This window comes from Amblyraja radiata, chromosome 6 (assembly GCF_010909765.2).
Source record: "Amblyraja radiata isolate CabotCenter1 chromosome 6, sAmbRad1.1.pri, whole genome shotgun sequence".
In the NCBI taxonomy this organism is placed as follows: domain Eukaryota; kingdom Metazoa; phylum Chordata; class Chondrichthyes; order Rajiformes; family Rajidae; genus Amblyraja; species Amblyraja radiata.
The window spans coordinates 56,792,908-56,805,645 of record NC_045961.1 but is presented as its reverse complement, the minus strand read 5'-3'; the positions used below and the strand labels follow the sequence as shown (position 1 = coordinate 56,805,645).

At 39.3% G+C, this 12,738-nt stretch overlaps 1 protein-coding gene across 3 annotated transcripts in view; it reads right to left on the bottom strand.

The window, feature by feature from the left end:
* Nucleotides 1-5,042: 5,042 nt before the first annotated feature.
* The window catches only part of abcc4 (ATP binding cassette subfamily C member 4), a 193,398-nt gene continuing 185,702 nt past the window's right edge, over nucleotides 5,043-12,738 (bottom strand). For all 3 annotated transcript variants that reach the window (XM_033022920.1, XM_033022918.1, XM_033022919.1), the window contains one exon: nucleotides 5,043-6,050. In XM_033022920.1, coding sequence (XP_032878811.1) covers nucleotides 5,943-6,050 — 108 coding nt within the window. In that variant the 3' untranslated portion in view covers nucleotides 5,043-5,942. The remainder of the gene's footprint in view (nucleotides 6,051-12,738) is intronic.

The window sequence follows — 12,738 nt, the reverse complement described above, 5'->3', positions numbered from 1 at the left end:
ATCATGGCTGATCATCCCCAATCAGTACCCCGTTCCTGCCTTCTCCCCATATCCCCTGACTCCACTATTTTTAAGAGCCCTATTTAGCTCTCTCTTGAAAGCATCCAGAGAACCTGCCTCCACCGCCCTCCGTGGCAGAGAATTCCACAGACAATTTAGTTATTTATTTTTAATTGCTTTGCGAAAATTTCTAAACACCAGTTTTCGCTTTTTTATTATGGGATCGTGTGTGGATTGATGATAAAAAAAAAAAGAATTTAATCAATTTTAGAATAAGGCTGTAACGTAACAAAATGTGGAAAAAGTGAAGGGGTCTGAATACTTTCTGAATGCACTGTAGGTGGAATTAGGTGAGGGTGGGTTTGATTGGTAGATGGGTGACAAAGGCTGGAGGTGAAAAGGAGATAAAAAGACAGTAAAGCAGGGAAGGGGAGGATTGAAATGGAAATTGGAGGGATATGGGTCTCTTGTGCCTCCATTTTGCTGGAAGAACATTTTTGGTTCCTGGATATTGGAAGGGAAAAAGTTAAAGGCAGGTATTACATCTTCGCAGAAAAGAGCTGTAAGGAAAAGTGGTCTAGATGGAAGAGTAAACCAGACAATCATGGAGAATGGTCTCTTGCAATGTTGAGGGGGGGGAGGGGGGGGGAGATGATATAGCTGGTGATGGAAATTACATTAAATGTGGATGTTGGTTGGGGAGGATAAGGTGAGAAAAAAAATGAAACACTTTCAGTGTTTTAGCTGGAAGGAGGGGTTAGAGCAAGAAATAGAAAAGCTTGGTTGAGAGTCCAATGGTAGTGAGGAAGCCAGTTGATGAACAAAACGACATCTCAAATAACTTCCAAAAAGTGAAATATAATTATCAGAACAGATGCAACAGAATCACAGAAATGGAGAATGGAGTCATTTCATAAAGCAGGATTGAAGGAAGAACTATTGAAGTGAACAGGTAGAAGCATTTACAAAGATTCAACATGTCCAAAAATTATGTTACAAAGTTTCTTTAGTCAGATGGTGGTGAACCTGTGGAATTATTTGACGCAGAAGGCAGTGGAGGCAGTCAGTAGATATATTTAAGGCAGAGATAGATATATTCTTGATTAGGACGTGTGTCAGAAGTTATGGGGAGAAGGCAGGAGAATGGGGTTTGGAGGGAGAGATAGATCAGTCATAATTGAATGGCGGCGTAGACATGACGGGCTGAATGGCTTAATTCTACTCCTATCATTTATGATCTTATGTTAAGCATTTGAAAATATTTTTTTGCTACAAAACAGCCTCCAGATAGTTTTTTTCATAACTTTACCAATTGCTAGGTATATTAATGTACATATCTTCTCCATGGATTGTCATCTTGTCGTGGTGGAGAAATGTATGTGGACCTGAGATCCTGAGAGTGATGCCGTCTGGAACCATGCTCCTGGTAGGGACACCCATGGCAATAAGGTCGAGGGGGAAGTCTCTGACAAAGAGCAATCCAACCAAGACCTCAATGGTGGAACAGGAGGAGGACGATGGCTGACCTTAGTGGAGCGTCACAACGGCTGGGAAGGGGGATGAAGGCTGCAGCAGAAAAGGGTCTCCAGTTCTCTTGGACTTCATGCCACCGGAACCTGACACAGATCAGTCTGCCTGTGCACCAGTCTCCCCACGTTAAACAAAGTCACACACAGGCATCCTCCATATAGCACCCTGGAGGGGTGAAGGAAAACACCAAATGCAAACCTCCACTGCCTTGTGGCTATTACCTTATTCAGGAAAGGTGAAGACTGGATCCAGCGGAATACGCGGAGGAGACCACCATTTGGCGGTCCAACGGATAGGAAGGTGGACTCAGCAAAGTGATGTGGAGCGCAATTAGGGCACAATGTTCACGTAGAACATTGGTGGCCATCCACTGCATCCTGACCTATCGCCAGCCGTCTTGACTATGTCTTGCCATTGGATCCAGATAGGCCTGAATGAGAAAGTGAGGCTGACAATGTGTGCAACTCTCCATCACTTTAATCCAAGTCAAGCGCAATTCTTGACTTCAGGACGTACCGCCCAACTAGGCGAAGCAATGCCACAGAAGAAGCGCCCCGCAGAAGCTTAGAGGAAACGCGCCGCGCGCAAGGCTTGAGCCATTTCAACTTCTACTGCAGCACCCACCCAACTGTATCCCATATGCGGTGAGCCTTCTGGGGTCGGATCAGTCTCACCAGTCACCTCCGGACCCACAAACAAAAACACTGAAGTCACGGTCTTCTTCGACTACGAAGGACGAACAACAACAATGTACATATGTATACTCCATGGTTATTTTCATTCTGCACCTGTACACCATCAATACCAACCCACACAAAGTTACTGTTTTGAACAAGTCTAAAATTTTACTAAATTAATCTTTGGATGTCTACTACCACTGAACAATTGAAGTTCGCATAAAATAGACAATAAACAATAGGTGCAGTAGGTTGTTCGGCTCTTCGAGCCAGCACCTCCATTCAATGTGATCATGGCTGATCATCCACGATCAGTACCACGTTCCTGCCTTCTCTCCATATCCCTTAATTCCGCTATCCCTAAGAGCTCTATCTAACTCTCTCTTGAAAGCATTCAGAGAACCAGCCTCCACCGCCCTCTGAGGCAGAGAATTCCAGACTCACCACTCTGTGTGAAAAGGTTTTTCCTCATCTCTGTTCTAAATGGCTTACCACTTATTCTTAAACTATGGCCCCTGGTTCTGGACTCCCCCGACATTGGGAACATGTTTCCTACCTCTAGCGTTCTTATACCCTCAATAATCTTATATGTTTCAATAAGATCACCTCTCATCCTTCTAAATTCCAGAGTATACAAACCCAGCTGCTCCAATCTATCAGCATATGACAGTCCTGCCATCCCGGGAAATAACCTCGTGAACCTACGCTGCACTCCCTCAATAGCAAGAATGTCCTTCCTCAACTTTGGAGACCAAAACTACAAACAAAACTCCAGATGTGGTCTCACTAGGGCCCTGTACAACTGCAGGAGGACCTCTTTGCTCCTGTACTCAACTCCTCGTGTTATGAAGGCCAAGATGCCATTCGCTTTCTTCACGACCTGCTTAACCTGCATGCTTACCTTCAGTGACTGATGAACAAGGAACCCCAGATCCCGTTGTACTTCCCCTTTCCCAACTTGACACCATTTAGATAATAATCTGCCTTCTGTTTTTAGATAATCTGTTTTTGCCACTAAAGTGGATAACCTCACATTTATCCACATTAAACTACATCTGCCATGCATCTGCCCACTCACCCAACCTGTCCAAGTCACCCTGCATCCTCATAGCAATCTTCTCACAGTTCACACTGCCACCCAGCTTTGTGTCATCTGCAAATTTGCTAATGTTACTTTGAATTCCTTCATCCAAATCATTGATGTATATTGTAAATTGCTGCGGTCCCAGCATCGAGCCTTGCGGTACCCCACTAGTCACTGCCTGCCATTCTGAAAGGGACCTGTTAATTCCCATCCTTTATTTTCTGTCTGCCAACCAACTTTCTATCCATGTCAGCACTCTACCCGCAATACCATGTGCTCTAATTTTGTCCACTAATCTCCTATATGGGACCTTATCAAATGCTTACTGAAAGTCCAGGTACACTGCACCCACTGGCTCTCTCTTGTCCATTATCCTGGTTACATCCTCAAAAAATTCCAGAAGATTAGTCAAGCATGATTTCCCCTTCATAAATCCATGCTGACTCGGACCGATCCTGTTACTGCTATCCAAATGTGCTGCTATTGCATCTTTTATTATTGACTCCAGCATCTTCCCACCACCGTTGTCAGGCTAACTGGTCTATAATTCCGTTTTCACTCTGCCGCCCTTCTTAAAAAGTGGGATAACATTAGCTACCCTCCAATTCACAGGAACTGATCCTGAGTCTATAGAACATTGGAAAATGATCACCAATGCATTCACAATTTCTAAAGCCACTTCCTTAAGTAACCTGGGAAGCAGACCATCTGGCCCTAGGGATTTATCAGCATTCAGTCCCATCAATCTACCCAACACCATTTCCTGCCTAATGTGATCTCCTTCAGTTCCTCCGCCACCCTAGATCTTCTGGCCACTAGTACATCAGGGAGATTGGATCCGTCTTCACTAAGGTGAACACAAAGTACCTATTCAACTCATCTGCCATTTCCTTGTTCCCCATAATAAATTCACCCTTTTCAGAATTCAAAGGTCCAACTTTGGCCTCAACTAGTTTTTTTCATCTTCACATACCAAAAGAAGCTTTTACTATCCTCCTTTATATTCTTGGATAGCTTCCCTTCGTACCTCATCTTTTCTTCCTGTTTTGCCTTTTTAGTTATCTTCTGTTGTCCTTTAAAAGTTACCCAATCTTCTGGCTTCCCACTCATCTTGCTATGTTATATTTATTCTCTTTTAATTTTATACTCTCCCTGACTTCCCTTGTCAGCCACGGTCGCCCTTTATTTCCCTTGGAATCTTTCTTCCTCTTTGGAATGAACTGATCCTGCACCTTCTGCATTATTCCCAGAAATACCTGCCATTGATGTTCCACTGTCATCCCTGCTAGGGTATCTTTCCAGTCAACTTTAGCCAACTCCTCCCTCATGGCTCCACAGTCCCCTTTGCTCAACTTTAATACCGAGACCTCTGATTTACCCTTCTCAAATTGTTGATTAAAACTTATCATATTATGTTCACTACCTCCTAATGACTCTTTTACCTCGAGCTCCCTTATCAAATCTGGTTCATTGCACAACACTAAACCCAGAATTGCCTTCTCCCTGGTAGGCTCCAGTACAAGCTGCTCTAAGAATCCATCACAGAGGCACTCTGTTGCACAGAGGCACTCTAATAAGTCCAATTCATCATCAATTTAAACAATTTTTAAAAAAAACTCTGGTTTTGAAAAATTAAAGGTTCTTTTTTGCAGCTTTTGATTTGTCTCATCCTTTTCTTATAAAACACCTCATAATTTTATTTTATTAAGGAACAATAAAATGTAATAATGTAGTTATTCAAAGATAAAGACTGTTTGTACAACTTTGGTAACTTTTATTATAACTATTAAGGCATCGAGTATTTCAAAATGTAGTAAGCCATTGCTGCTGAAGATTAAACAAATCAACTGTATTATATACAAGAGTAGTATTCAGAATTGTAAATTCAGTTTATATTGACATTTTCAAAATTTATATGGTATAAAGTTTCCTTTCAACTACTGAATTTTCTGATATTCAACTAAATAAAATCAAACCTTTAATTGTAGACCTGTGAATCAGTTATGTGCCAAATAAACAAAGCTGGTTTATTGGTTGTATTGATTATGAAAAACTGTAATTAATGAGCAAAATACAAACTTTACTCATATTTTCAAATTTCATGACGGAACCTCAGATCTAGAGCAGACAAAAGGTTAAAGAAACAATGAAATATCCAGAGTCTGCAAGAACTCTGAAGTAATGGACCAGGCAAGATACAATGAGTGGGTTACAAGTTCACTGTTTGATCTTTTCATATCATCGAAAACAATTGGAGGAGGGTGTCAGAAGCAAAGTGAGGGTAGTTTCATTCTATTCAAACTTGACATCACAAAGAAGCAACCATGTTAACGATGAAATTTGTCTCCTTCCCCAAATTTTTAAATTTTTTTCTTGTAATTATTGTATCTGACGTTATCTTTTTGAAGGGAATATTGATTTTAGATGACAGCATAAATACATTTTTTGTATAATCTCAATTTCAAATTTTATACACCTAAATGCTGCAAACTGTAGTAAAAACAGGCTCGGGAATAAAAAATTAAATTAAAATTAATTTGGTGCAAATTTTTGCTGATTTGTAGCTCATGTTTATTTAGTTCAAACAATCCTTTCCAGTAGCATTTTTCTTTATTGTTAAAAAAAGGTGCTCCAATTTCCTTTTCCTCTGCTCAGAGTGAAGTCTCAAAGACAATATTACTGGGGCTTAAAACTGCTGAACCATTGGCTTCTGTTTGGTCAGTTCGTGCTTCTTCTAAAGACTTCCTTTTCAAGTGTTCCTGTCAAAAGAAAGAAAAATAAATTTCTAAATGTATTTCTGACATATTCCATAAATTTCTCATAATCCTATTGGTGAAACTGTAATACAAACTTCAAATGGTTATATTCCTATTGTTTTGATATATATAGAAGAATTGAGCAAAATCCACTACTTAAAACAATTTTTATAAACTCAATCTGAACAAGAAAAGTAAGATAATTTCCTTGTATTTTCACTCCATCAGGAACAAGGACTTTCAGGTCAAAACAATTATACCTTAATTGTGCTCAAGGTGTTGAACTTTATCCCAAGGTAAAGGAAAGCACCACTAGATTGGAATTATATTCAGTGCTCCATCGCAGCTGCACTTTGCTACATATATTATGACAAAATCTATTGCAAGAATTCTTCAAGGCTTCTTTTACAACATCTCTTCAGCTCATAACCTCTGCCACTTAGTAAGAAAGATGGCAGGTGCTGGGAAACATTCATTATTCATGTTTTTTCCACATCTTATAACTGCCTAACCAAGAGCAACGTGGATGTACCTTCACAACATAGGCGATTTTTATTCACTGACTGCAGTAATTTAAGAGGGAGATGTGTGATTTTTGATCAGTTGGAACCAACTTTGATCTAAACTTGAAGCGTAAATGGGCTGTGCTCATCTCAACATCTGCCAATCCTCATAACTCTGCATTAAATGAGTTTTAAACTGTTTCTTAAAAGCATACATCAGGGGAAGGTAATGTATCTGTAAAAATAATGATCTTAGTGGAATTATTTTTTTCATCATTTATGAATGGAATATTCGCATGTTATTTGAACACATTTGGCTAACCGATTCATCTCTGCTTTTCTTCACCTTTTATTTCATTAAAGAAATGTTCCTGCAACCCACAAAAAGTTAAACATCAACTTCACAGCCGATTGTCTAGGAATTAAGAAGATCAATCCATGGATTTAAAGTTGAATTCACAATCACAAAACTATCACAATGACTGCAATACTGTAAGATAGATGCTATGTAAGAGGTTGTGGAGAAGATAATTAGCCACAGAGGCCTGTACATCCAGATTTTCACTTTACCTCAAATCTCAAACTTTATATTTATGGTAAAATTAATCAACACTAAAAGGTACATTTACATATCTTGAGCTCCCACTAGAAAGTGATATGTGAAAGTATAATAGATAGAGGATTCAACAATATAGAGGCAATTGCTTGACCCACATTGCCTTCAAATCCAATTTCACTGTTGGGAAAAATACACCAGTTAATTCATTCTGCTTCCTACATTTTATAGTAATAAATGGAACACAAAACACTGAAGCAATGTAAAAATAATATTAATAAAGCTATTTCTACAGGTTTCTCAATTGGAACAAAATATTGCACATGTATAAGCATTCAAAGGAAAACAAAACACAATCAACTGAACACATCCACAAGCTATTGCAATAGAAGTTGGATTAAAATAATTACAAAAGGTTCATTTTAATGTTTTAATTATTTATATTAAAGTTCAAAATGTGTTGGTTTCATCTTAATACTTATTTTAAAGAATGTACCATTTTCTGTGTAGGGGCCTTCAGTTGCTGCAGTAACTGGATTAAAGTTGTTTTTTTAACAGGTTAATTAGATTTAATCGTGCAGTTCTTGGAATTGACTGACAGTATCTACATCTACACGAGTGGCAATTTAAATCAGGGAACAATATTAGATCCTGTTCTTGTGACCTGAATTAAATGGTCCTTACTCAAGAATAGGCAAAACCATGCTTCTCTGCACAAATGCTTTATTTAATTAAAACTAAACTATTTTATCTGCTTACACCCATACTTCACCTGTATAACATTTTACACCATGGCTTCCTTACAATATGGTTAAAAACTTTTACTTAACCACTCACTATGTAAAAAGGAAAGGCCTGCTAGACTTCCTGCATTGCACTTATATATTTGATGCAGATTATATATGTATCATTCATTGAAACAAGCAAATAATTCCTTGTTATTTATTTTATAGAAAATAAAACATCAAGGAGGTTAGCTGTCAAGAAATTCATCTGTGACTAGTGGCACTAAAACATGTTACATGGTCACATCAGCACATTCTGTTCTTCATTTGAAGCTCATTTCATTGATTTGACCAGGGATACATTTCTAGCAAGCTTCCTTTCTTTTCAGTTTGTATGAAAGCATTGGACACAAGACTTCAAGTATCTCCTCTTCCCAAGCATTTATGCAAAAATGTCTAAAACATCTTAAGTACATCTGGCAAATTATTTTCTCAAGGAACATATCTGCATTTACCATAGAACATAACAAGCTTTTATTTTCCATCATATTCCTGAGATGCATGGCTCTCATTGTTTATACAACTATTTAGAAAAGTAATGCACTGGAGAATTTAAAGCATATGTCCTAACACTTTTCATTGCAAAGAAACTGTAATAATTATTATCATACATGCTGATACATTTTAATATTTTATCAATATCAAATAGTACGAAAGTATTGCTATGATAAATAAAATCATTTTTGCTGTTAAAATTGAAAGATAAATGAAAAACGGGGTAACAAAAGGCAAGTAAATCTAGTTCCTGCACAAGGTTTTCTCATTTTCTAACATGAAATGAACAAAATAGGTTTGGACAGTAATATCAGATTAGAGCCAGTACATTGTCAGAAGCATGACTGACAAGTGTAGATACTTCAGTATTATTTGTATTAAATCTCTGCATTGAATTTGTTGCGTGAAGCAATTTTTTGAGTTGGTAAATCAGAGTGATGAAGAGAACTACGACAATGGAAAAAAGCAGCCTGACAATGACTAAACCAAGCAACATTCTGAAAATGTAAAAAAGTGATACTGAAATAATAAGGTAGTCATATGCTGAGCCTTTCTATTATTACAGTCTATCAAATTCTACTTGTGCTGAGGCAGATGTAGGTCTTCTGATAAACTCAAAGCCTGAATAAAAAGCCAATGAAATGTTATCAGCTCTTCCTGTTCTTTAATGGTCATATTCTAGCTATTTTTCACACTTCCTTGGCATCTCTGTTCTTTGACAAGTAAACATAACACAAATGAATTCATGCCAAGGCTCCTTCAGCTCTATCTGAAATGTATTCAACAAAAAGAATACATTAACAATAGATGTATTTACAATAAATATAAAAATATTTTTCTTCTTGATCTTTAAAGTTAAGTCAGTTTGCTAAAAAAATAACAAATCCTAGAATTAATCTGTTGCTCTGTCCTCTGTCCGTACCAGCCATCTTTAATATAGCCTGAAATATATTGAACAGCAGATATTTAAAAAAATGTAATTCTAGAACTTCTCAATAGGTTTGCTATTCTACAGCGATGTTTACGCGTGAAATTATTTTGTTTATCTAAGGAATACCCCAGGTAATCAGGCAGAATTTACAAACAATTTGGAATACAGACATTTTCTCTCACCATCCTTTTCTAGCTTCCTGTTTATCAGAATGTTGTGAATTATTTTGAGCTATTCAGCAGAGCAATATTCATCAGTTCACCAACTTCAGTTTCACATGTTAGTGAGCAGCTGAGAGAAGCAGTGCAGGAGTTTTAAAAAGAAGCCATGATCATCGGGGAGTGACAGCTCCAAGCGGTGTATAAAAGGAAGACAGACACAACCTATGGCCTATTGGGAGTGGCTGTGTTGGGGGAGGCTGTATGTTGAGTTGCAAGTGCTTTGTTGAGGGTAAGTGCTGAGGCTTTGGTTCACGAGGCTTTGGCCAGGAGGCTGAGCAAAGGATTACAGCGTTAAAGTCTTTATTTGCAGTGTAACGTTTCAGATTCAGATTCAGAAAACTTTATTGTCTGTCGTAACAGAAAATCTTCTTTGACGTGGCTCAACATACAAACAGGACAATGTACTGATAAGCAGTCATACAACACAGATTTCTGCGAGCACATACAGTGTGTATAGATCTTAAAAGCAAGTATAAAGATTAAAAACTGTAAAAATAAACAAGATAAAAGTTGTGGATACGTGTAAAGTGATAGTACGTCAGGGTTAATTTGTCCCTTGTTCATTTTTTATTTAAGCTGTTTATGGCAATGGGTATGAATGAGTTTTTATGGATGTTTTTCTTGGATAGGGGGACTTTATATCGGCGGCCTGATGGCAGAAGTTGGAAGGAATTGTGCAGGGGGTGGGTGGGATCCTGTGTAATGAGGTTGGCTTTCCTTTTAACTGCCTGGATGTGGAGTACTGATAATTGATTTTGAGTTTTGCCAGTTATTTTGCTTGCTTGATTGATGATCCGGGAAAGCTTTGATTTGTCTTTAACAGAGGTGAGGGTGAACCAGGATGTGATGTTAAAGGTGAGTACAGATTCTATAAGTGATTTCCCTGGTCTTAGCGCAGCAGTTTGACCATGTTATGCTCCTCCTGCAGGAAATGGGAAGTCAAGGAAGCTTAGTGTCATTAAGGACTACACCTTTAGACTTTAGAGATGCAGTGTGGAAACAGCACCTTTGGCCCTCCAAGTCCGCGCCGACCAGCGATCATCCTGTACACTAGGGACAATTTACTGGTTTAAAGAAAGGCAATTAACCTACAAACCCGTACGTATTTGGAGTGTGGGAGGAAACCGAAGCACCCAGAGAATGTACAAAGTCCATTGTACATACGGAGAACATACAAACTCCATACAGACAGCAGCTGTAGTCAGGGTCGAACCCGGGTCTCTGGCGCTGGAAGCAGCAACTTTACCGCTGTGGCACTGAGCCGCCCCATCTGTGGGAAGCGTGTCCAGCTGCAGCTCCTGACTCACTCACTGTCCGTGAACTGAAGCTGCGGCTGGACAGCTTCAGCATCATCTCGACGAATGAGATTCGTAGATAGGAGTTATAGTGAGGTGGTCACATCTCAAGTACAGGCAGGAAGTAGATGGATGATCACTTTGAAAGGGATTAGGCAGAGAGTGAAGGAATCCCATGTGACCATTCCCATCAAAAACAAGATTACCCTTTTGAATACGGTTAGGGTGGGATGACCATTCGGAGGGGAGCATCAGCAGCAGTCAGGTCAGTGCTATTCAGGAGGGTTCCAACAAGATGGGATTCAATGCAGTCGTGAGGCAGGTGGGAGGATGGAAGTTGGTACTGAAGTCATTGACACCAAGTTCAGTGGACAGGATAAGCAGATGCAGGACAGAGAGCGAGGACAAAACAATGGATGTTGCATTTATTTCAATGTTAGATGCCTGACAGGTAAGGCAGATGAACTACTGAAGTATCTTTCCAAGCACAGATGTTAAGCTCACTGGCCTGTGGTTCCCAGCCTTTTCCCTGCAGCTCTTCTTGAATAGAGGCACATTTGCCATGCTACAATCTTCCAGTATCTCGTCTTTATTTAATGAAGACTCATAAATTTCAGCCAGGGCTCCTGCAATTTCCTCTCTGGTCTCCCACAATGTCCTCGGATATATCTGATCAGACCAGAGGGATTTGTCTACCTCTCAAATGCATCAGGACCTTCAGCACCTCTTTGACTGTAATACCAACTGTTTGGAAAACACTTTTTTTTGTGACTTCCCCTAAAAACAGAGAAGCACTCATTGAGGACCTTGCCCATCTCCTGTGGCTCCATGTGGAGTTGACGTTTTGATTTCTGAGGGGACACACTCTCTGGTTACCCTTTTTCCCTTTACGTACACAAAATCTTTTAGGATTGTCCTTAATGTTATCTGCCAGAGCTACCTCCTGTTTCCCTTTTGCCCTTATGATTTCCTTTTTTAGTTTGCTCCTTGCTCCCGAAACTCCTCCATGGATGCACCTGATCCCAGCTGCCTAAACCCGTCCCATGCCTTCTTACTCCTGATCAAACACTCAATTTCCCTCATCATCCATGCTTCCTTATGTTTGCCTGCCTTGCCTTCACTCGAACAGAGATGTGCATGTCCTGAACTCTTGTCAGCACATTTTAAAAACATCCCACTTTCCTGACTTCCTTTTCCTGCAAACAACCTGCTCCAATCAACTTGAGCGAACTCCTGCCTCACACCTTCAAAGTTGGCCTTGCCCCAATTTAGCATTTAAACTCGTGGGCCCGCTGTGCCCTATCCATAATTATCTTAAACCTAGTAGAGCAGTGGTTGCTGGTCCCAAAAGGCTTATTCAAAATATTGTTGGCCAATACTGCAGTGGAACAGTGGATAAACTTTAAACAGGAGGGCTTAGAAATTCCATTACCCAGTCATCCCACTCCCCACCTCATAAATAAAAAAGATCAATGACATGCAGTTCAAAAGCAGCTTAACTTAGAATAATGCAATTCTGTATACATTTCTGGGTATCTTTGGACCTGTTGGAAAATTCACGTCTGGACCTTTTGATAGTGGTTTGCTTAGCCCTAACCCCTTCCCCAAAACTTCCCCAAATGAAACTCACAGTAGAGCAAAGTGCACAATGTGTCTTGTGAGAGGTTCACTGATTGAGAAACATATTTACTTGTAGAAAATAGGTTTTACTAATACCATATCTCCTGAAATCACACAATTTAAAAGACCAGTATTCAAATTGCATTCTTTGTCTGCAGTGTGACTTCCTGTAACCTCAAATATAACCTTATATGAGCCTACAATGTTTTATCTGCAAAGGCCAATTTGGTTTTGATTTTCAACTTTCTCGCCCTAGACCAATTCCAGACTGCAAACACTGATCTC